This window comes from Capricornis sumatraensis, chromosome 2, assembly GCF_032405125.1.
Source record: "Capricornis sumatraensis isolate serow.1 chromosome 2, serow.2, whole genome shotgun sequence".
Taxonomy (NCBI): domain Eukaryota; kingdom Metazoa; phylum Chordata; class Mammalia; order Artiodactyla; family Bovidae; genus Capricornis; species Capricornis sumatraensis.
The window spans coordinates 202990581-203016268 of NC_091070.1; the positions used below are offsets into that span (position 1 = coordinate 202990581).

Sequence of the window (25688 nt, forward strand, 5' to 3'; positions counted from 1 at the left end):
GTACTGGAGTGGGTTGCCATTTTCCTTCTCCAGGGGATCTTCCCCACCCAGGGATTGAACCCGGGTCTCCCACATTCCAGGCGGATGCTTTAACCCCTAAGCCACCAGGGTATCTAAAAAGTCATCACCAAATCCAAGGTCATGTAGGTTTTATCCTTTATCTTCCAAAAATTTTAAAGTTTTATGTTTTACATTTAGATCTGTGATCCATTTTGAGTTAATTTTTGTGAAAGATATAATGTCTATCTAGATTTTTTTTTTTTTTTGGTATATGGATGTCCAGTTGTTCCAGCACCACTTTGTTAAAACAACTATCTTTTCTCCATTATATTGCTTTTGCTCCTTTATCAATTGACTACATGTGGGTCTATTTCTGGGCTCCCTATCAATGTTCCACTGCTCTATTTGTCTAGTCTTCTGCTAATACTACACTATTTTGATCACTGTAGCTTTATAATAAGTCTTAAAGTCAGGTCACATGCAACTAAAGTAATGCTTAAAATTCTCCAAGCCAGGCTTCAGCAATACATGAACCGTGAACTTCCAAATGTTCAAGCTGATTTTAGAAAAGACAGAGGAACCAGAGATCAAATTGCCAACATCTGCTGGATCATCCAAAAAGCAAGAGTTCCAGAAAAACATCTACTTCTGCTTTATTGACTATGCCAAAGCCTTTGACTATGTAGATCACAATAAACTCTGGAAAATTCTGAAAGAGATGGGAATACCAGACCACCTGACCTGCCTCCTGAGAAATCTGTAAGCAGGTCAAGAAGCAACAGTTAGAACTGGACATGGAACAACAGACTGGTTCCAAATAGGAAAAGGAATATGTCAAGGCTGTATATTTGTCACCCTGCTTATTTAACTTATATGCAGAGTACATCATGAGAAACGCTGGGCTGGAGGAAGCACAAGCTGGAATCAAGATTGCCAGGAGAAATATCAATAACCTCAGATATGCAGGTGACACCACCCTTATGGCAAAGAGTGAAGAAGAACTAAGGAGCCTCTTGATGAAAGTGAAAGAGAAGAGTGAAAAAGTTGGCTTAAAGCTCAACATTCAGAAAACGAAGATCATGGCATCTGGTCCCATCCCTTCATGGGAAATAGATGGGGAAACAGTAGAAACAGTGGCTGACTTTATTCTCCTGGGCTCCAAAATCACTGCAGATGGTGATTGCAACCATGAAATTAAAAGACGCTTGCTTACTCCTTGGAAGGAAAGTTATGACCAACATAGATAGCATATTAAAAAGCAGAGACATTACTTTGCCAACAAAGGTCCATCTAGTTAAGGCTACGGTTTTTCCAGTGGTCATGTACAGATGTGAGAGTTGGACTATATAGAAAGCTGAGCACTGAAGAACTGATGCTTTTGAACTGTGGTGTTGGAGAAGACTCTTGAGAGTCCCTTGGACTGCAAGGAGATCCAACTAGTCCATCCTAAAGGAGATCAGTCCTGGGTGTTCATTGGAAGCACTGATGGTGAAGCTGAAACTCCAATACTTTGGCCACCTGATGCGAAGAGCTGACTCATTTGAAAAGACCATTTGAAAAGATGCTGGAAAAGATTGAGAGCAGGAGGAGAAGGGGATGACAGAGGATAAGATGGTTGGATGGCATCACCGACTCAATGGACATGAGTTTGAGTAAACTCTGGGAGTTGGTGATGGACAGGGAGGCCTGGCGTGCTGCAATTCATGGGGTCACAAAGAGTCAGACACAACTGAGTGACTGAACTGAGCTGAACTGAAGGTGGAAACTTAGATAACTGATTTTAGATCTTTCTTCTTTTCTAATATATGTTTCAACACTATAAATTTCCCTCTGATCTTGCTACATCCCATATTTTTTTTTATCAGTTTGGCTATCATTTCATTCAGTTAAAAATATTTTTTAAATCTCATATATTTCTTTTTTGACCCAAGTTGTACTTAGAAGTATACAGTTTAGTCTTCATGTATTTGGGGATTTTCTAGTTATCTTTCTTTCATTGATTTCTAGTTTAATTCTTTTGTGGTCTGAAATAACACATTGTATGATTTCTATTCTTATAAATTTGTTAAGATGTTTATGGAAAAAGAATGAGATACTGTCATTTGTAGTAAAATGATGGACCTAGGATTATCACACTAAGTGAAGTAAGTCAGAGAAAGACAAATAGCATATGATATCTCTTATTTGTAGAATCTAAAATATCATACAAATGAACTTATTGACAAAACAGAAACAGGCTCACAGATGTAGAAAACACTTTTGGTTACCAAAGTTAAGAGATGAGGGGATAAATTAAGAGAGTGGGATTAACATATATACACTACCATACATAAAACAGATAAATAGTAAGGCCCTGCTGTGAGCACAGGGAACTCTACTCAATGATCTGCAATAACCTGTATGGAAAAAGACTCTAAAAAAGAATATATACATGTATAACTGATTCACTTTGCTGTATACCTGAAACTAACATAACATTGTTAATCCACTATATCCAAGAATAAACAAAAAAAAAATATGATACAAATGAACTTACCAACAAAACAGAAACAGACCCACAGACATGGAAAACAAACTTATGGTTACCAAAAGGGAAAAGGGGGAGAGGGGTTAAATTAGGAGCTTGACATTAGCAGATACAAACTATTATACATAAAATAAACAATAAGGTCCTCCCTATATAGCATAGGGAACTATATTCAATATTATGGAATAAAATATAATGGAATATATATGTATATGTGTGTTTGTGTACATATATATGTATATAAATTGAATCATTTTGCTACATGTTAGAAATGAACCTAATATTGCCAAATTAGCTATACTTGAAGGGGAAAAAAAAAGGTGTGTTTTATGGCCCAGAACATGGTCTATCTTGAATGTTGCATGTGAACTTGAGAAGAAATGCATATCCTGTTGTTGCCAGGTGAAGTAGTCTATAGGCATCAATTATAGCCAATTGATTGATGGTGTGATTGGATTCAATTAGGTTCTTACAGATTTCCTGCCTGCTGGATCTGTTCATTTCTGACAAAGTGGTGTTGGAGTCTCCAACTATGATAGTATTCAGCTACTTCTCTTTGCAATTTTACTAATTTTTGCCTCATGGTTTGAGACTCTATTGTTATGCACATACACATTGAGAATTTTTATGCCTTCTTAGAGAACCAACCCCTTTATCATTATGCAGTGCCTTCTTTATCAGTGATAACTTTCCTTGCTTTGAAGGCTGCTTTGTCTGAAATTAACACATCTACTCCTACTTGTTTTGACTAGTGTTAGCACCGTATATTTTTCTCCATTTACTTTTAATTTATATGTGTCTTTATAATTAAAATGGGTTTCTTGTAGACAACAGACAGTTGAGTCTTGTTTGTTTGGTCCAATCTCTGTCTTGTAATTGGTGCATTTAGACCACTGATATTCAAAGTGACTACCAATATATTTGGAGTAATACCATATTCATTACAGTGTTCTATCTGTTGCCCTCATTTTTTATTCTTATTTTTATCTTCTTCTCTTTTTATGCTTTTTATGGTTTTAATCGAGCAATTTATGATTCTATTTTCTTTCCTTTTTTAGCATATAGGTTCTACTTTTTAAACTTTTTTTCAGTGGTTTTCTCCAGACATGGTGGCAATGGTCTGCCCTGCATGCTCTTCTCTCTTACAGAGCCAAGAAGAGTTGAATTTTCAGTCCGTCAGTGTTTCACTTGTTGTTAGTCAGACTGGCAACTTCCAAGCCCCTTAACATGCAGAACAGGAAACCTCAAGATACAGAACTTTTAAAAACACTTTGATAACTAGGACCAATCTCACACAGGAAACCTTTAGATTAAGCACTTGACTCAAGCCCTGGCAATCTGACTAAGCACTGGCCACATGCAGCTCTAAACTGCTCAAGAAAGAACAGTGTGCATCTTCCTATTAATACAACATGCCTCGGGATTAATTCTTAAAATTTCCTGGCGGGAAGGAATTCCATGCTCTAACATGGCATTTCACACAGAGCTCTCTTTCAGAATACGACACATTATAGTAGTTGATTTATTTCTTTCTCATGCTATAGGCTGACAGCATAAAGTCTACCTTCATCTTATATGCAGTTTACATAGAACAGTTTGGACCATAATAAGAACATACTGCTTACTGAATAAATCAGTTGATAATAAAAAAACTCTTGACTCCCCTTCTTTCCCCCAACGTGACAGAATCCTAATATGTAATCTTGATTAAGTCATAAATGAATAAAAATTAAGGAAAATAATGCCAAAGACATTTATTTTTCAAGCTTGGTTGTGCCCTCTAAGCTCCACAGATGAGAGACATACAAACTCTTGATCACTGAGCCTCTTTGAAGCCTCAGTTTCTACATCTGTAAAAGAGGATAATAATAATCAATGTAAACTATGAGGTTATGAATATAAAGCTCTTCATTACAATACAGTAGACACTCAACAAATTATTATTTTCATTTCATTATTATTAGCAGCAGCATCAATACTGTCAAACCATCACTTACAATTCAGTACACAGTAGCCATTTGCTTTAGAAACTCCTTCAGCGTGACCTTGTTGACCGAGTAAAGGTTACAAGGTAAAAGATAACCCCTGAGTTGGTAAGACATTAGGGTTGATCACATTACTCCATCCTCTGATATTACAGCACAGAAACAACATGCTATAGTAAGGAGGTCTAAAAAACCCATTCGAAGTCAAATATCTGAAAGGCGTGAGAGTCAGAGTAACAGAAAAGATGTGGATAGTGGGTAGCCAGCTAATAACTAACTCAAAGCAGATAACTGTTAGCAAACTATGGAACCTACAGCGCAAGAACAGCAACTGTCACCTCCAACCTAATAAACCCCTGTCGCCTGGAGGACTTTCTTTCTCTTCTCCTTCTTTTCCTCCCCCTTTCTTTCTTCACCTCTATCCTGACACTCTGATTTCTTCTGAGTCTCTCTGTTCTTTCTTTTTACCAACTGAAATACAGAATTAATCCATACTCTTAGCATTTATTATACTTTTCAGTAAAATAATGAAAATACATTTTAAAGAAAGAAAATCAGGACTCAATTCCAGTTCTAATAATTAGCGATGTAACTTGGGTAAATTAAACCAAACACTTTAGTTTGCTCAAATGGAAAATAGAGATAATAATAGCCTCTTCACATGGTTATAGTAAGAAGTAAATTAAATTTGTAAATTATCTAGCCTAAAACCTGACACACAATAGGTCTTCCATAAAGTTAATGTCCTTCTCAATTTTCTCTAGAAAAAAATCATCTAATCCTTAGTTATGTCTTCCACAGTACCCCTTAACAGAGAAGGAAAGCCTCCCATTCCTTGTACATATTCCCATCATTTTTATCAATACAAATGAACCCAACCATTAACAGACATGGACAATGCCGCTAACGACAGAATTTTACACTGCACTGATATAAACTCTCCTTACTCTGGGTCCTCTCCTTGATCTTAAAGATAAGTTGGAACAGAAAAATTTAAATAGAAACACAAAGTAAGTAATGATAATTATAAACTATGCATTTAAGAGGCACTTAAACATTACTCATAAAACAGTAATATGAAAAGTATAACACTATGCTTTTAAAACTGGCTTAAAGCTGCTTCAGTACTTTGGACTATGTGAGAAAATTACGAACAACCTCACAGGAATAGTTCCCACGTTAAGGAGCCAATACAATAGCAGGCCCATTGCCAGCTGCCTCTTCCAACTCATTCTAACTCAGTTAACCTCCTAGCTAGAGACTGACTCTACTCTCAAGTGAATTCCACACTGGTATCCAATAAGCGTTTGTAAAAGTAAAACTATTCTAGAGAAAAGACATTAGGAATCAGAGCAGACTACCGAAACTTTACTGCAGCCAGTTCAGACAGCCATTAGACAAAAGAACCAAAAGGAAAACCACGTGTGGCCATCATGTGGCTCTTGAAAGGCAGCCAAGAAGACACTGTTCAGAGGCTGGTGCAGCTCAGTGCAGCTCTGCAGCTGCAAACCCCAAACCAAATGCAGGCAACACTCAGTGAACCAGAAGTAAGTCGGTGTTGGGGGAGGGGGCTCAGAAAGCCATACAGAAAGAAGTCTAACACATGAAATGACTGCAACTGGGAGAAAGGGATTAGGAGTTACTGGGTAGGGGAAAAAAGCCATTATTCTATCCAGGTACAAGTTCCGTACCAACAAGGGCTAAAAAGACGAAGTAGACAAAAGTTCTTTAGGTAAAATAAAACAAAGGAGTGTTAAATTAAAAACTGAAAATCCAAAGAAAGGGTAAAGATGCGTGCTTTAAGGGCATTAGAAAACCAACTTCAACAGCAAGCCCCAAGATAATAATAACTGGCAAATGGGAGAGGTGGTACAGTACAATAATTTGAAAAGAACAACATTGGAGGACCAGAAGTACTGGTATGGTTTGGAATTTTATTGAAGATAAAACAGCACATTTTCCTTAAGTTCATAAAAAGATCTGCCATGGCATGCAGTTTTTATAAAACATCAAGGTTCTCACCCTAGAGCAACAAAAGTGGTAGATGGTTTCTGAGCCTAAGTTCCAGGAATGCTCAGTTTATTCTCAGTGCTCATCTCTGAAGACTCTGAGCGCACTGCAGCCACGGGAAAGCCCCATAACTGATCCACAGCAGGCTTTTTCTGAGGGTGGGCTAGAGTGTGGCATACTTACTGGAGTCCTCCCACTGGAGTAAATGTAGCTTCCATGCAGAATAATACAAAAATCCCAGTACCAGAAAAAGGCAGAGGGCTAGCAGCAGATTGCGTACAAATATCAAGAGTCCCATCTTCACATGATCTACAATTTTCTACATGACCTAGGAAAAAAAACAACAACAACAAATTTAGGTCTTAACTGATAAAGCAATCATCTTACTGATATACTCTACCTTAAAATAAGTATTTATAGGACAATTTCCAAATGAAGAACAACCTGGAATTATCACTGATTGATGACGTGGCATCCTCTGACCTGCTCAAGCCTGGCTCAAAGGACAGCTTCACCATCACTCAGCATCCAAGCCAGCTGTCACCCTCGTGTCTCTTCTCTCACTCACTCCTGACACCAAATCAGTGACCAAACTGGCAATTCCAACCTTGCAAGTAAATCTCAAATCATACCTGCTTCCCACCATCACTCCCCTAGGCCCTGACACCACCATATTCCCCCAACACAAGTTTCCCTGCCTCCAAATCTGCGTCTCCCAAATCCATTTTTCACACAGCACAAAGGGCAGTCTATGAATAACACAAAATCTAACACTACTTCCTGGCATAAACCCCTTTGCGTTAGTATTCTACTGCTGCTCTAGCAAATTACCACAAACTCAGCAGCCTGAAACCACTCAAATTTATTATCTCAGAGCTCTGAAGGCGGCAAGTCCAGGTGGAGCATGGCTCAGCAGGGCCCTCTGCATAGGCTATCCTATCCCAAGACCAAACCCAGAGGCTTAGGAGGGCTGCATTCCTTTCTGCAGACTCCGGGGATGAGCACCTTCCAAGCTGCTCCAGGCTAAATTCAGTTCCTTACAGCTGCAGGGCCCGAGTCCCCATTAACTTGCTGGTTATCAGACAGTCTTTGCTTTTGTGTTCCTCTTCAGATTTTCCATGCGATACCCTTCAGTCACGGTGGGTTAGGTTCCTCTTACACTGATCTCTCCAACTTCCCCTTTAACCACATCTTGCTTCTGTTTCCAGGGAGGAGAACCTCCTTGCTTTTCAGGTTCATATGATTAGACAGGGCCCACTAGAATAATCTAGGGCAACCTCCCTATTTTAAAGCCTGAAGCTTTAATTTCATGTGCAAAGTCCCGTTTGCCATGTAAAGTAACATATTTACAGATTTCAGGGATTAGTGTGTGGACATCTTTGGTTGGTTTTCCTCGTTGTTGTTGTTTTGGGTTTTGATTGTTTTTGTTCTTACAGTGCTACGTGGCTTGTGGTATCTTAGTTCCCCAACCAGGAATCAAACCTGGGCCCCTTGCAGTGGAAGTGAGGAGTCCTAACCACTGGACTGCCAGTAAATTCCCACGTGTGGGCATCTTGGAGGGACCATTCTCCTTAACACACCTTTCATTAAATTCTCAGTTCCTGTAAGACAAAGTAATTGCTCCTCAGGAGTCTAGCAGTTTCTGACTACAACCCTATTTACTCTCCAACCACCTCTTGCTCCTCCCAACCTCACTTGTGCCCTATGCTCTAGCCCCTCTTCTTTCTACTTATTGAACAGTTCTTGTTGTGACTCTCTTCAAGGTCTGTCTGGAATTTCTTCTCTATCACCCTGCTATTTCACCTGCTGCAGATTCTTTGAAACTTACCTTAAATGTAACCTCAGCCAAGACGACTTCCTAGGATCACTCTTTCCTACCCCTACTAAGATATCTAAGACATGAAATAATCTATGAGAAATATTATAAATATTATATCCTGTGTATAAACATTATACATGAAGTGATAAAAAGTTAGCATCTTCAGACTATATAATCATCCACCTAAAAAAGCCAAGAGACTCAACTGAAAAACCATTAGAACTAATAGAAAATTGAATGAAGTAGGTGATTATATGATTTACTTACAAAATCCAACAGCTTCTTAAAAACTATACCAGCAATAGTCAATTTTAAAAAATGTAAGGGGAGAAAATTCCACTCATGATGGCAACAAAATCTACAAAATACCTAAAAATAAACTTCAGAAGAAATGAACAAGATTTTCACCAAAGGACATAAAAGATCCAAATAAATAAACAGACAGGTTTCCAAGTGAGAAAATTCAATAATGGAAACATGTCAGTTCTCCTGAAATGTCAGTTCTCTATAACTTTAGTCTAAACCCAGTCAAAATCCATGTTTTTGTTTGTGTCGTTTTAACTTAGATCTAAACAATCTCAGGGCTTCCCAGGTGGCACAATGGTAAAAGAATCCACTTGCCAATGCAGGAGATGCAAGAGACTTGGGTCCAATCCCTGGGTTGGGAAGATCCCCTGGAGGAGGAAATGGTAACCCACTCCAGTACTCTTGCCTGGAGAATCCCATGGATGGAGGAGCCTGGCAGGCTATAGTCCATGGGGTTGCCAAGAGTCAGACACGACTGAGCAACTGAGCATGCACTCACACAAAGTTAATCTGAAGAGTTCATACCCAAGAAGAGTGAAGAAACTTTTTGATGAAATGAGGATTTGCCTTACCATATTAAAACCAACTCGAAGCTATAATTATTAAGCTGGATGGGTACTGGCACAAGAAAAGACAAACAGATCAATGGAACAGAACAAAGTCTAGAAATGAGCTGTCTCAATAAAGAGACACATACAGACATGGATACATACACACATATATAACTGAATTTATCCATATATTTGAATTTACAATAAGCATGTAAGTTTTTTTAAAAGATACGAAGGATACATAGCTAACTGTTGATGTAGTTACCTCTAAGAAATGGTATAGGACGATGAAAAGTACTTTTCCCTTCATACACTTTGAAATAAATTTGTTATAAGTCACAAGTATTGCCTCTATAATTTTGAAAATTTTAAAAATCAGACATATGGGACTTTCCTGGTGATCCAGTGGTTAAGACTTTGCCTTCCAATGCAGGCCGGAGCAGGTTCAATCCCTGGTAGGTGAGCTAAGATCCCACATGCCTTTCAGCCAAAAAAGAAAACTTAAAAAAATAGAAGCAATACTATAACAAATTCTATAAAGACTTTAAAAAAATTAAAAAATAAAAGTCAAACATAAACAAATGGGACCTAATCAAACTTTTAAGCTTTGGCATAGCAAAGGAAACCATAAACAAAACATAACGACAACCTAAGACTGGGCGAAAAGATTTGCAATTTGACTGACAAAGGCTTAATTTCCAAAACACACAAACAGCTCATATAACTCAGTAACAAAAAAATAAAAAAAAGTAAACAAACCAATTAAAAATTGGCAGAAGACTTAAATAGACAGTTCTCCAAAGAATACATACCGATAGTCAACAGGCACATGAAAAGATGACCAACACTGCTGACTATCACAGGCACACAAATCGAAATGTCATTGAGGTAGCAACTCACACTGGCCAGGATGGCCATCATTAAAAAAATCTACAAATAACAAATGCTGGAGAGGGTGTGGAGAAAAGGGAACCCTCCAACACTGGTAGTAGGAAATATAAGTTCGTACAGCCGCTAGGGAAAACAGTCGGAAGGTTCCTCAAAAAAATAAAAATCGAGTTGTGATATTTCCTAGTAATAGCACTCCTGGGCATACATCTGGAGAAAACTCTTAATTCAAAGATACATGCGCCCTGATGTTCATAACAGCACTTTTTACAATGGCCAAGACATGGAAACAAGCTAAATGTCCACTGACAGATGAATGGATAAAGAGGACGTGGTGTATATATACACAATGGAGGACTACTGAGCCATAAAAAGAATGAAATAATGCCATCTGCAACCAGATGGATGGACCTAGAGATTACCGCACTGAGTAAGAAAGAGAAAGACAAATACCATGATGGCACCTACATGTGGAATCTGAAATCCATGACACAAAGGAACTCATGTGCAAAACAGAAACAGGTTCTCAGACTCAGAATACAAACTCATGGTTACGCAAGGCGAAAAGGGGTGGGTAAGTACAAATTAGGGATTTGGTATTAGCAAGTACAAGCTACTATATGTAAAATAGATAAATGTCCTACTATATATAGCCCAGGGAACTATACTCAGTATCCAAATAAACCATAATGGAAAAGAATATGAAAAATAATATACGTTATCAGTTCAGTTCGGTTAGTAGCTCAGTCCTGTCTGACTCTTTGCAACCCCATGAATCGCAGCACGCCAGGCCTCCCTGTCCATCACCAGCTCCCGGAGTTCACTCAGACTCACGTCCATCAAGTCAGTGATGCCATCCAGCCATCTCATCCTCTGTCGTCCCCTTCTCCTCCTGTCCCCAATCCCTCGCAGCATCAAAGTCTTCTTCAATGAGTCAGCTCTTCGCATGAGGTGGCCAAAGTACTGGAGTTTCAGCTTTAGCATCATTGCTTCCAAAGAAATCCCAGGGCTGATCTCCTTCAGAATGGACTGGTTGGATCTCCTTGCAGTCCAAGGGACTCTCAAGAGTCTTCTCCAACACCACACTTCAAAAGGATCAATTCTTCAGCACTCAGCTTTCCTCACAGTCCAACTTTCAAATCCATACATGACCACTGGAAAAACCATAGCCTTGACTAGACGGACCTTTGTTGGCAAAGTAATGTCTCTGCTTTTCAATATGCTACCTAGGTTGGTCATAACTTTTCTTTCAAGGAGTAAGCGTTTTTTAATTTCATGGCTGCAGTCACCATCTGCAGTGATTTTGGAGCCCCCAAATAAAGTCTGACACTGTTTCCACTGTTTCCCCATCTATTTCCCATGAAGTGATGGGACCAGATGCCATGATCTTCCTTTTCTGAATGTTGAGCTTTAATCCAACTTTTTCACTCTTCTCTTTCACTTTCATCAAGAGGCTTTTTAGTTCCTCTTCACTTTCTGCCATAAGGGTGGTATCATCTGCATATCTGATGTTATTGATATTTCTCCCAGCAATCTTGATTCCAGCTTCTCCTTCTTCCAGCCCAGCGTTTCTCATGATGTACTCTGCATATAAGTTAAATAAGCAGGGTGACAATATACAGCCTTGATGTACTCCTTTTCCTATTTGGAACCAGTCCACATATTACTTTACTGTACATCAGAAACTAATATTATAAATCAACTACACTTCAATTTAAAAAAAAATTCAGTTCAGTTCAATTGCTCAGTTATGTCCGACTCTTTGCAACCCCATGAACTGCAGCACACCAGGCCTCCCTGTCCATCACCAACTCCTGGAGTTTACTCAAACTTATGTCCATTGACTCAGTGATGCCATCCAGCCATCTCATCCTCTGTCATCCCCTTCTCCTCCTGCCTTCAATCTTTCCCAGCATCAGGGTCTTTTCAAATGAGTCAGTTCTTTGCATCAGGTGGACAAAGTATTGGAGTTTCAGCTTCAACATCAGTTCTTCCAATGAATAATCAGGACTGATTTCCTTTAAGATGGACTGGTTGGATCTCCTTGCTGTCCAAGGGACTCTCAAGAGTCTTCTCCAACACCACAGTTCAAAAACATCAATTCTTCATTGCTCAGCTTTCTTTATAGTCCAACTCTCACATCCATACATGAGCACTGGAAAAACCAAAGCTTTGACTAGATGGACTTTGTTGGCAAAGTAATGTCTCTGCTTTTCAATATGCTATCTAGGTTGGTAATGTCTTCCTTGGTGGCTTAGATAGTAAAGCATCTGCTTGCAATGCAGGAGACCGGGGTTCAATCCCTGGGTTGGGAAGGAAATGGCAACCCATGCCAGTACTCTTGCCTGGAAAATCCCATGGACAAAGGAGCCTGGAAAGGCTACAGAGTTGGGCAAAGGGTTGCAAAGAGTTGGACATGACTGAGCAACTTCACACAAGGTTGGTCATAATTTTTCTTCTAAGAAGCAAGCGTGTTTTAATCTCATGGCTGCAGTCACCATCTGCAGTGATTTTGGAGCCCCCGAAAATAAAGTCTGACACTGTTTCCATTGTTTCCCCATCTATCTGCCATGAAGTGATGGGACCAGATGCCATGATCTTAGTTTTCTGTATGTTGAGTTTTAAGCCAACTTTTTCACTCTTCTCTTTCACTTTCATTAAGAGGCTCTTTAGTTCCTCTTCACTTTCTGCCATAAGGGTGGTGTCATCTGTATATCTGAGGTTATTGATATTTCTCCCAGCAATCTTGATTCCAGCTTGTGCTTCCTCCAGCCCAGTGTTTCTCATGATGCACCCTGCATATAATAAGTTAAATAAGCAGGGTGACAATATACAGCCTTGACGTACTCCTTTTCCTATTTGGAACCAATCTGTTGTTCTATGTCCAGTTCTAACTGTTGCTTCTTGACCTGCATACAGATTTCTTAGGAGGCAGGTCAGGTGGTCTGGTAATCCCATCTCTTTCAGAATTTTCTACAGTTTGTTTTGATCCACATAGTCAAGGGCTTTGGCACAGTCAATAAAGCAGAAGTAGATGTTTTTCTGGAATTCTCTTGCCTTTTCGATGATCCAACGGATGTTGGCAATTTGACCTCTGGTTCCTCTGCCTTTTCTAAATCCAACTTGAACATGTGGAAGTTCACGGTTCATGTACTGTTGAAGCCTGGCTTGGAGAATTTTGAGCATTACTTTATTAGAGTGTGAGATGAGTGCAATTGTGCAGTAGTTTGAGCATTCTTTGGCATTGCCTTTCTTTGGGATTGGAATGAAAACTGACCTTTTCCAGTCCTGTGGCCACTGCTGAGTTTCCCAAATTTGCTGGCATATTGAGTGCAGCACATTCACAGCATCATCTTTCAGGATTTGAAATAGCTCAACTGGAATTCCAACACCTCCACTAGCTTTGTTTGTAGTGACGCTTCCTAAGGCCCACTTGACTTCACATTCCAGGATGTCTGGCTCTAGGTGAGTGATCACACCATCGTGATTACAGTACATTATAAAAATATAAATTGGTATACTCTTTTAGGAGCAATGTGGAAGTACAGGTATCCCCTGTTGTTTTTTTTTTTAATTTAAAGTTATTTACTTTAATTGGAGGCTAATTACTCTACAATATTGTATTGGTTTTGCCATACATCAACATGAATCCGCCACGGGTGTACACGTGTTCCCCATCCTGAACCCCCCTTCCACCTCCCTCCCCATCCCATCCCTCTGGGTCATCCCAGTGCACCAGCCCCAAGCATCCTCCCCTGTTTTCTGAAAGTTTGATTTGCACCACTTTGCTTCCATGAAACCTGTGCCATTATCTGTTTTTACTAAATGAAAGAAATTCAAAGATTTTCACTTTTATGAAAAGAGATGAAAATAGCTTTTAGTATGTTTTGCATCCAGCAGTTATAGAGGCAGCAAGCACTCAGGGCAGTGACAGTGGCACCACCAACTTCCTTTCCCAGTAACTATACTCAGCATCTCCTCAACAAGCCAACATGGCTTTGAAATCTTTTTATGAGCGTCTGGACTTCATCTTGATTTATTTTGTACAACTCTTAGCAAGATGTATCCTAGGGTTTCAGAAAGGCCTAAGAGAACTTGTAAGAGTGTCATGCTCGGCATAAAAATGAACGTAATTAAGCATTTAAACTGTAGTGAACCAAATAAAGATGCATTTGCACTGAACTTGCCTGTGTCCACCATTCAAGCTGTTTATACTCAGAAAGTACACTGAATGCTGAAAAAGTTACTATTGGTTCTGCTAGTAGAGAAAGTGTTCTCTTTTAATTGGCATCCAGTAACGTTATGACAAATTGGAAAGTCTACTTGCTTGAGTGGATTGATGCGTGTACAAAGCATGTTGCTTCATTAAGTTATCTTACACTTAAGGCGATATCAGTCTTTTCAAAAAGATGAAACAGAAAGCTCTGGATGGGGAATTCCCTGGTCGTCCAGACGTTAAATCTCTCATGACCAATAGCCTGGGTTCAATCCCTGGTCAGAGAACTTTACTTTTAACACCACAAGCCACACAGTGCAGCCAAAAAAAAAAAAAGAATTAGAAAGAAAGGAAGGAAGCACTAGACAATGGTGATGATAGTGTTACAAGAGTAAAATTTAAAGGTACTATGGATGGTTGGATTGGTTTCTGAGGTGAGGGCAGCTTCATAGCTTAAAGGTTACTTGTAAGAGTGCTTTGGCTGATACTGGAACTGCTGAAAAGCTCCCAGAAGAACAGAAAAAAATAATTACAGAAAGTGGCTATTCACATAAGCGTTTGATTACAGCAAAATTGTAATTTATTGGAAAAAAAATACTGAGCAAGACATTTATTTCAAGAGAAGAAAAGCAAGCTGAGGGACACAAGGCGTCAAAGGAGAGGTTTACCCTAGTGCCTCCTGTTGACACCACCGGTGATGGCTGTCCTAAGGCCTCAGCTAATGCACTCGGAAAATCTGAGGGCATTTAAAGGTATCGGTCAGAATACACTTCCTAGTATGTTTCATTCACATCCAAGTAGCTGGAATATCCAAGTGAATTTTTTTCTGAGTACATGACTGGATATGTTAGTCCTTCTGATGAAAAATACTGTTGAGAAAATAACCTCGATAATAGGTGTCTTGTGATTATCGATAATTGTGCTGCTCTCCACCTGGTATTACCAGGTATAGCAGTGACATTCATGGTGTGTTCTTACCACCAAATATGACACTGTTGCTGCAACTGTGTGACCAAGGCCTTGGAGTCACAACTGAGGCTTACTATATGCAAGAAGTGTGATGCATCTTATTACGTGCCACTGAAAGAGAAGAAAACTCCAAAGCATCTTTATGAGAGACTGCAAAGACTAAAATATAAAGTGGGCAATTGCTAGATTCACAGATATAGAGAATAAACAAGTGGTTACCAGTGGGGAAAGGGAAGCAGGCAGGGGCCATGTAGGGATAGGGAAAACAAAAGGTTAATATGGGATTATATGAAACCTTAGGTGTGAAACTTTTGAAAACAGAAAAGCACTACAGAATTTAAAGACTATTTCATTCAATAAAAAATACAAATAAACAAAACACAAATTTATTAATTAAACTGGCAACTGCTAACCTTGGAGATACTTTCAACAGGCTAAAAGTCTTACTGAGAAATGGCATTTGGAAGAAACTGTGTCCTGAAGTAATAAGCAATTTTAGGGTTTCAAATCAACAATAAGTATGGCAGCAGTGACCACAGCTAAGGAGGCTGGGTTTGCGGAAGCTGATGAAGATGTTGAAGTGTTTTGGCATTCTATGACCAAGAACTGACAAACAGCTGCTGCAACTGCAAGAGTAAAGGATATTGAGTGAAACAGCCCCAAAGTGAAGTCATCCACAAACTGAAATGTAGAGCACTCACAGAGAGTTTTCACTATGACTGAGGGCTCCCATGACTGCAGAAAAGTATGACTCTTAATTTTGAAAGGACATGCAAATTTAGGGCAGGTTTGCAGGATGCTTTGAGTGTCTATAAAGAACGGGGTGATAGAAAAATATGTTAGGCTAAGCAATCAAGTACACTGTCCTATTCAAGCCTGTCACAGCAGCCAGAGCAGACAACGAAACTCAACCTTTGACATCAAGGCAGACAGCCACAGAAGATGTAGATATAAATGACCTGCCTGATCTGATGGATCCAGATGATGAGAAACTGATAAATGACCCGCTTCCCCTTTCTCCTACACCAGTCTGTACCTCTGAACCTCACACCACCCCAACCTCTGACAATTCAGCCTAACACACCATCACCACCACCTCTTAACCTTGCTCTCTTCCTGATTCTGGTAAGTGAAACAATACCATAAATACATTATTTCTATCTTATACGGGCTGTGTATTTATCAAGTCATTTCTGCTTTCACTATATATTAGTGTTATTTTAGGTTTTAAGTGTTATTGGGTACGCTTTGGTAAGTTATTTCTGGGGTCTGGGAACACTCAAAAAGTTCTCCATACAAATTAACTGAAATTGTTTCTTCGCTTTCTAGCACTTCAGCTTATGAAAAGTTTCATAGGAATTCTGTACTTTCAGATGACAAGGGAAACCTATAGCTATTGAAATTTACAATATTCATACATCTTGACTCACCATTTCTATTTCTATGACTTTTTTCTAAAGCAACACTTCAACAAATATCTTAAAAGACACGTGCATGGATATTTATCAGCAACAATGATTATAAGAGCAAAATACTTGAAACAACTCAAATGTCGATCAACAGGGAACCAGACAAATACATTATGATACAGCTACACAATGCTATCAATATCACTGCTACCATGAGGTCATGACAGGAAGTAGACAGCAAAGGAGTTAACAAAAGGAAGTTAGTGACAAGATTTTCTGCAGCTGTCAACACCTTCTATGGCTGTCTGCCTTGATGTCAAAGGTGGAGGTTCAATGTCTGCTCTGGCTGATGTGACAGGCTTGAGCAGGACAGTGTATTTGATGGCTTAGCCTCACACATTTTTCTGAGGCATGTCCTGACACAGAAAAATAGCTAGAGTATACGGCTTAAGTGAAAAACAAATCTTGTAGAATAGTATGTATGTGAATGTATATATGGCCCCATACTGGTGGTAATAAGTAAGGACAACAGTAATATTTAAAATTAAGGTTAACAACAACAAAAAATTTAAAGTTAAGAAGGAAGCACACAGATACAGGAATACACACCAAGCTGTTGACAATAATTATCTCCAAAAAGTGGGTATGGAGAGGGTATTTTTCATAATATATTCATATATTTAATTTCTGTACCTATGCAAGTAATAAATGTACAAAGTTTCCAAAGTGAAATAGAAATTGGAGACTCGTATTTTCAGTAGCACAAAGGATATGTACTGTGTCCAATCCTTCCACAAAAACAATGAAAACTTTAAGATATAAGCAGCCTGTCTACAAAAAGCAGGTGGTTCTTGGAAAGATTTTTCTTTCCTATTAAAAGGGGACTGAAGTGCCTGATCCCAGCCCTGCCGCATTCCTTCTGTTCTGAATGCAGATGTCACAAGTGAACTGCCACAGCCAGTGACTTCAACCGAAGCCTCTGGCAGATACACGACCAATGGATTTACCATCTGTTCAGCAGCTATGACAGTGAGAGTGGTGAACTCATCACCTATTTAATTTCTGACTTTTCCATTAAGGAAAAAGATCCACAAATAAAGAGGCAGAACAAACAGTCTAAGGAGGAAACAGATCTCCAGAAGTGGATGACATTCAAAGCAGCAAGCAAGAGCTTAAAATAAGCCAAAACAAGGAGGAGCACAATATCCTGATATTCTGAAAGAGATGACATTTCAAACTCACTGCCAGGACAAAAGTTTGACAACATATTCTAGTGGTGAGGCTGTGGGGAGAATGCTCATGCATTACTGGTGGTGGGAGGGATTTGGCAATATCTAACAAAATCACACAGGCTTCAACACTTTAACCAAATACTCTCACTACTAAGAAACTATCCCAAAGATACACTGACAAAAACACAAAAAGACTTATGCACTGGCTGATTGCAGCACTCTGTAACATCGGAGAAAAAGTTCTCCAGTACACCTTCAAAAACTATGGCGTACTGACAAAACGTAGGATCATACAGCCATAAACAGGAATGTGCTCTCTCTGTCTCTTTCTTTCTGAATAGCTTCATCTAAATGTCATTAGGCTTTAGGGGCCAGGCAAGGCAGGCACATATATCTGAAATGCAGACAGAAGGGGCATCAGGCCATCATGAGGTCTGGGAGTGACAGAAGGTGATAGAAGGTGACCGAAGACAGGAAGTGACATGGGACTGACCAAACAGATTAAACACAGAGACTAAGAGGAGCCAAATTCCTCAATGATGGAGACGTGGGCTGCAAATGTGGAAAAAGGCTGTTCACTTGCTCAGTCGTGTCCGACTCTTTGCGACCCCATGGACTGCAGCACGCCAGGCTTCCCTGTCCTTTACCATCTCCCAGAGCTTGCTCAGACTCGTCAATCGAGTCGGTGATGCCATCCAACCATCTCATCCTCTTGTTGTCCCCTTCTCCTCCTGCCTTCAATCTTTCCCAGCATAAGGTTTTTTTCTAATGAGTCAGTTCTTCGCATCAGATGGCCAAAGTATTGGAGTTTCAGCTTCAGCATCAACCCTTCCAATGAATATTCAGGATTGATTGCCTTTAGGATTGACTGGTTTGATCTCCTTGCAGTCCAATGGACTCTCAAGAGTCTTCTCCAACAGCACAGTTCAAAAGCATCAATTCTTAGGTGCTCAGCCTTTTTTATGGTCCAACTCTCACATCCATACATGACTAGTGGAAAAACTATAGCTTTGACTATTCCGACCTTTGTCAGCAAAGCAATGTCTGCTTTTTAATATGCTGTGTAGGTTTGTCAAAACTTTTCTCCCAAGGAGCATGTGGGAAAAGATAAACTAGAATGTATCTTTTGGGATGTACTGGAATTGAAGGTATCAGTGTGAAGTAAAGGTTTTCAATATACACACATACAAAAATATAAAAATAACTACAGATGTGGACTGTGTGTGTGCTTTTGTGTGTGCACATGCATGGAAGTCCTAGCTCTGATCACTGAAAGGGCCCAGCAGCAGTCATATCCCAGTGGCAATGAGCACATCTAGCACCTAGATCTTGGTTTTTAAATACCATTCTCCACTATGTGATAGGAATTAGGGATCCTTAGAAGAGTGGCTGAACTCAGGGCTGAGGCAGAGAGGTCACAAGATAAGCCTGACAGTAGGAAAGTACTCAAAGAGTGACATGTCAAAAGGATAAAGCAGTCGGTTTGAGGGGCTCCTAATGGCCAGATCTGTGGCAATTTAGACTGGTAATAACAGATCATGACCCATTAAACAAGAATTTAGTAAGTGAGGAGAGGAGAAACCTCTTCCTTAGAGTGGAAAGAATGTAGAATAATGTAATTAGAAAATTATTTAGCCATCATTTTAGGAATAATTCAGCTAAGAAACATCAAAGGATGCTAAAATTAATAAGTAATACTTTGAGAAACGGAACATTTTAAAGTATCTTCCCAAAAGAAACTTATTAATTACAGAGAGGAAAAAAGTAATTTTAAAATGCAGAAATCTGACAGGCACCACCATAAACTAGTTGAAGGATATATGGGGGTTCCTTGTTATATGCTGGCAACTTATTTGTAAGTCTTAGATGACTTCAAAATTAAAAGTCAAAAAAGAAAAAAAAATTAAACCAATGTGCATATAAATGTTCAAATAAATATCAAATAAAAGATTGTGCAACCAATTAAAATGCTGTTTATGAAAAAAAATTTAATGACGGAGAAATGCTTCTGAAATCGTATTGAAGGAAAAAAAGATACAAATATCATATCTTCAACTATTAAAAAAGAAAAAAATTGGTATAAAAAGAAAACTAACAGACTCATGCAGAGAACCTGTTTTTTTCTGGCTGTGGGAGCACACCTGGCCTCCCTGCACAGCCACAGAAAGCTGCAGGTTAAGAGCCGCAAATGCTCACAGCCAGCTCTCTTCAGCAGGCAGAGGGCCTGCAGCAGTTGGGCTCATCCCCTCCTCAGGCGTTCAGCCTAGCTCCAAGAAGGAAATGTCTCTCTTCTGTTCAAAGCTCAATGCAACAAGCACCAAGTGCCAGGGATTATTACAAGCCACGGAGGATACTAGACAATCAAATTTGGACCCTGCCCTGGAGGAGTTTGACTTCTTACTCCCCATTTGCTCTTTCACCCACCACAATCTGATCTAGCTTCTGCTCCCGCCTGTTGCTCAATAAGTTTACCACTGACCACTTAACTGCCAAAGCCACTGGACAGCACAGCTCTCCCATCACTTGGCCTTTCTAGAGCATCTGAGACTGAGAGAGAGCACAGGGTGGTGTAGGAGCTCTTTCTCGCCTTCTTTACTTTAGCAATACCAACTCTTCTTTTAAGACTGTCCAAGTCTCATTTCCTTCAAAAAGTTTCCCTTAAACACTGCCCGACACTATGGCAATCTGTGCTCTGCTAACACCCCATGCTTACCTCTGTCCTAGCACTTGTAAAATATCTTGTCTAAGGAATTAGCATATAATTTGAAAGCAGATCTATAACTTGGGTCTATGAATCACCTACAGTTAACAACACAGCACCTAGTACACAGCCCATTCAAGAGATGTTTGTCTTAAGACCAAATAAATGAATAAATTTTAATTATATTCCAACTCCAGATACAATATAATTTGCTCACATTACAAAAATATATTCTAAAGACACAGAGTGTGTGTGTGTGTGTGTGTGTGTGTGTGTGTGTGTGTGTGTAGAGATGGGGGTGGGGAGAGGGAGGAAGAGAGAGAGCATGAGCAATTTTAAATGTAGAGAGAAGCTTGACGTGCTGTATGTCTGAGTTTTTCTTATATTCTCATTCCACAGAGAAGGAAATGGCAGCCCACTCCAGTATTCCTGCCTGGAAAATCCCAAGGACAGAGGAGCCTGCCAGGCTACAGTCCATGGGGTCACAAGAGTCGGATACGACTGAGCAACTAACACACAGATAACACCCAAGACAATCTCCTTCCCCTTCATTTACCATCCTTATGCTGACTATCCCAAACTTGATATATTCCACCCAGACAGAAGACAGTTCCACTTCCATTCATTGAACTTTTGTTTTGCAGGGTTTTCAGCCACACTGTCCAGCTTGTGGGATCTTCGTTCCCCAACCAGGGACTGAACCTTGGCCCCGGCAGTGAAAGCCCAGAATCCTAACCACTAAGCCACCAGGGAATTTCCTCTATTTAACTTCTATATCATCACCTAGATGTTTCACAGATGTCTCAGACTTCCCCAGTAAACCCCCTTTCTCCAGTGTGTTCACTATTTCAATAAAAGGCAACACCTTCACAGGGCTTCTGTCAAAACCCTGGAAATCAACCTTGACACTGTCCTCCTTCTCACTCTTAGCCTCCACGACACTATCCTCCTTCTCACTCTTACCCTCCACATATAATCAATCATCAAGCCCCATGAATTTTACCTCTTAAATACTTCTTGAATCCATCCATCCCTCTATCTTCACTGCCACCACTATATTTCAAGTCACTATAATCTTTTGCTTGGACGATTACCACAGTCTCCTAATAAACCGCCCATCTCCATTATTTCATATGTGATAAATGTAATATATTACACTTTATAAATTTAAGGTATATAGCATGTTACTTTGATACACTTATATATTGTAATATGACTGCCATTTAAACAAGACATACCAGACATTATAGCAAAATATTATTATCTGTATTCATTACACTGTACATTAGCTCTCTATGGGTTTACTACTTGCTAAGCCTGTACCCTAAACCATCATCAGTCTTATCCCCCAATCCTTCATCCTCCGGTAACCTCCATTCATGCTCTAATTTTTCAAGTTTACTTTTCAGATTCCGCATTTAAGTGATACCGTGCAGTACTTGTCCTTCTGACTTATCTCATTTAGCGAAACACGCTCAAGGTCCATCCATGCTGTCACAAACAGCAGGACAGCCTCCTTTCTCGTGGCCAAATAATATTCCATTGAGTGTATGTATCACATCTTTTTTTTTTAATCACATCTTTTTTTAATCCATTTATCTATAGATGGGCATTTGGGTTATTTCAACATTATGGCTATTGAGAATAATGCTGTGATAAACAGATGTGTACATATAATGCATCAATATCCTGTTTTCATTTCCTTTGGGTACTCCCATATCCATTCTTGATCCTCTTCAATTCATTTTCCACATAGCAGCCAATGTGAATATTCTTTCATTCCCAGGTTTAAACTTCTTAACTTTCCCACTGCCCTTAACAGGGCCTGTAAGACTTATGACTCTGGCCCCTGCCCACCTCTCCTCCCACCTCTCCTGTCATCTCTTACCGCCTCTCCTCTAGGAACCTGCCACAGTGAACATCTCCCAGTGTTCTGAACTTGCCGTGCTGCCTCCTAATGGCAAGCTGAAGCCTCCTGGACCATACCACTTCATCTAACCAACTCCCACTCAGTCTTTAAGTCTCAGATTAGAGGTTAATTCCACAGGGAAGCCTTACCACACTTTAGGTTGGGTCTCCCTGTTAGAAATTCCCACAGCACATATATATCCCTATCCATTACATAGTGAGCTTATAATCATGAGTATTTACTTATCATGAGTAATGTGCTTAAAGTATATATTCTGGCTAATCCAGAAAGTGAACATGTCTATTTTATTTACCATTGCATTCCTGGTAGATATTCAAAACCTATATGCTCACTGACCAAATGTTCAATCACTTATAGTCTGCTCAAGAAAAGGTACAAAAGGTACAGAAATCTAGTTTATTTTAATTAACCATAAAAATTATATGAAAATTTGAACTCTATGAAACAAAACACACCAAACTCTTGTCATTTGTAAAAACATCCTACAATGTGTTTATTTTCTAATCTATACCTGGAACAATTTTTACTTGGAAATGTTAGAATTTTGCTGACCTTCAAGTATCAGGCATAATGAATATGAATGCAGTTATTACAAAATTACATGGAGCAAAAACTACAAAGTATTTCCTGAACACATTTCCTGTGAATAATTTTGAGGCAAGCTAATTAGAAGTTATTACATACTATTTATTATCTGGGCTTCCCTGGTGACTCAGACGGTAAAGAGTCCACCCGTACTACAGGAGACCTTGGGTTCGATCCCTGGGTTGGGAAGATCCTCTGGAGAAGGGGATGGCAACCCACTCCAGTATTCTTGGAGAATACCTGAAGAATCCTCGTGAACAGAGGAGCCCGGTGGGCTGCAATCCATGGGGTCACAGAGTCAGACACGACTGAGTGATTAAGCACATTTACTACCTAGCTTCCTGAACAAGTTACTAAAAAAGTCATCAGTTTTTTAAACGGTTTTGCTGAATGCATACCTCCTTTTCAGACTATGCATGGCTAAGCAGATTTAAGTAGTTAATTAATGTGCAATACATTACAGAAGAATATTGCAGAATTGTGCATTTTCTAATTGCAAGTCAATGCAAGGGATAAACTAATATTGCTAATATTCATACAGTACCTACTGTGGACTAGCCAAAGTTTTAAAAGTTTTATATGATTTAACTCACTGAATCTTAACAATCCTACTAGATTATCATTCTTATTATACAGAGAACAAACAGGCACAGAGAGGGAAAATTCTCTAAGATCACAGGGCCAGTAAGTGGCGGAGTGAGGATTCAAATTCAAATGATCTGCCTTTAATCATGTAACTCTTCACTTGAAGAGGCTATATGGGGGAAACAGAACAAAAATGAAATAGAACCAGTACAGAATCTAAATGAGAGTGGAAGAAAGGAAGGGGGAGGGGCAAGGGGAAGTGTAGTAAATGAAGACAACACACACAACAGAATAAAACTATGGCACAGGACGGTTACAAATTACAGATAATGAACAAAAGTTCTCCAAGCGCTGCCCACTCCCAGAAGGTTCTGTAAAACAAGACCTAAGAGCCAAGATTAAAGGGAGAGCCTTACGGAAAAAACAGTAAAACACCATTTTTTAAATAAAATTAGCACTCAAGTGCCAAAAGTGAAGAAAGAAAAATAACACCACCACAAAAGCCTCAATGAAAGAGAACAATTAAGAACTGCTAAAAACACAGTAAGAGTCGTGAAGGCCCTGGTGGATAAAAAATGAGCAAAAGAAAATGAAAAATAAAATTTTTAAAAATATTACCAAAACGAACCCAAACCCAAAAACACAACAGTTGCCACAGGAGATCCAGTATAGATACAACTGGTGTCTGAAAAGAGAACCCAGCATATAGAACAACAACAAAAAAAGACACACAAACATGGATAACTGGAGAGAGCTGGGCTGACACAAAGATAAGAGTCCTAGCTTCTCCAAGCCACAACAGCCAAGGTGGCAAGGAAAACCTGAAGCTCTCCAAAGGGAATTAAAATGCGAAGAGAATGCTGAGGTTCCGATTAGCCACTGTGTGAACTACAGGCTTACTGCCTCTTAGCTCCAAATTGTATCTTTCTGCTTGCTCTGTGAGAATGGATCTGGGCCCTTAAAGTATTTTCCTCTTGCCAGCTGACATGATGTCAAGCGTTGTGGCAGGCACAGGAAAGCCGTGGCTTCTGGGTTCCAGTGTGTTCCTCTTGGGAGGCTCCTGAAACATACAGGCTTTTTCCAGTGGACAGCAGTCGACCGGGAGCAACAGCGGCCAACAGCTTCTCTCAGCACTTCTCTTGGGCAGTGTAAGACATGTAACAGAGTGCCTCTGGTGAGACACCTCTCTGTAAACAGCATTCCCCAGTCCCCGAGAGGCAGATTTCTGGGAAACTCCACCCTGCAGCATCATAGACACTCATCTGTAATCCAGTGATTCATGGGGGTGTCCACTACACCAAAGTCTGAATCTCAGCCTGCAGTGAGTGTGCAGCAGGTTGGAGAGCTCTTTGTTGGGCATGCTAGCTCAGCCCGGTGGTGGTGGCTGCTCCTTAGACCTGTTTATTATATTCTTTAGCGTTCTCTTTACTTTGTATGACAGTTATTTAGACATCATTCACATACTATACAATTCAACCATTCAAAGTATACCTTCTAATGCTTTTTAGTATTTTCAGAGTTGTGCAAACATGACCACAATCAATTTTAGAATGTTTCTATTACCCCCAATTGATACCCTGTACCCGTTAGCTATCATTCCCTACAAACCTCTAGCCCCAGGCAACCACTAAACTATTTTCTATTCTATAGAACTGGCAAATGTTTATAGATATTTCATATAAATGGAATGAAACAATATGTGTTCCTCAGTGACAGGCTTCTTTCATTTAGCGTAATGTTTTCAAAGTTTTTGCATGTCAGTACTTCGCTTCTTTTTACTGCCAAGTAACATTGTATCATATGGACATACCAACATTTACTTAACCATTTGTCAGATGACAAACATTTGGGTTGTTTCCACCTTTTGGCTGAACAATGATGCAATGTGTATTTATGCAGAAATTCTTATACGGACATAGGTTCTCATTCCTCTTGTGTACATTACACGTAGGAGCAAAATGTACCCAAGTTACAT

General features: G+C 39.6%; 1 protein-coding gene across 8 annotated transcripts in view; it reads right to left on the reverse strand.

Annotated features, from left to right (window-relative positions):
- The window catches only part of ST3GAL3 (ST3 beta-galactoside alpha-2,3-sialyltransferase 3), a 195290-nt gene extending 188345 nt beyond the window's left edge, over positions 1–6945 (reverse strand). For 3 of the 8 annotated variants that reach the window (XM_068965261.1, XM_068965260.1, XM_068965259.1), the window contains exon 1: positions 6706–6945. In XM_068965261.1, the coding sequence (XP_068821362.1) occupies positions 6706–6820 (115 nt within the window). In that variant the 5' untranslated portion in view covers positions 6821–6945. Of the gene's footprint in view, positions 1–5774; positions 5780–6697 lie in introns of all 8 variants that reach the window. The other 5 variants (XM_068965258.1, XM_068965253.1, XM_068965254.1 and 2 more) reach the window with 4 other exon arrangements.
- Between the last annotated feature and the right edge of the window lie 18743 nt (positions 6946–25688).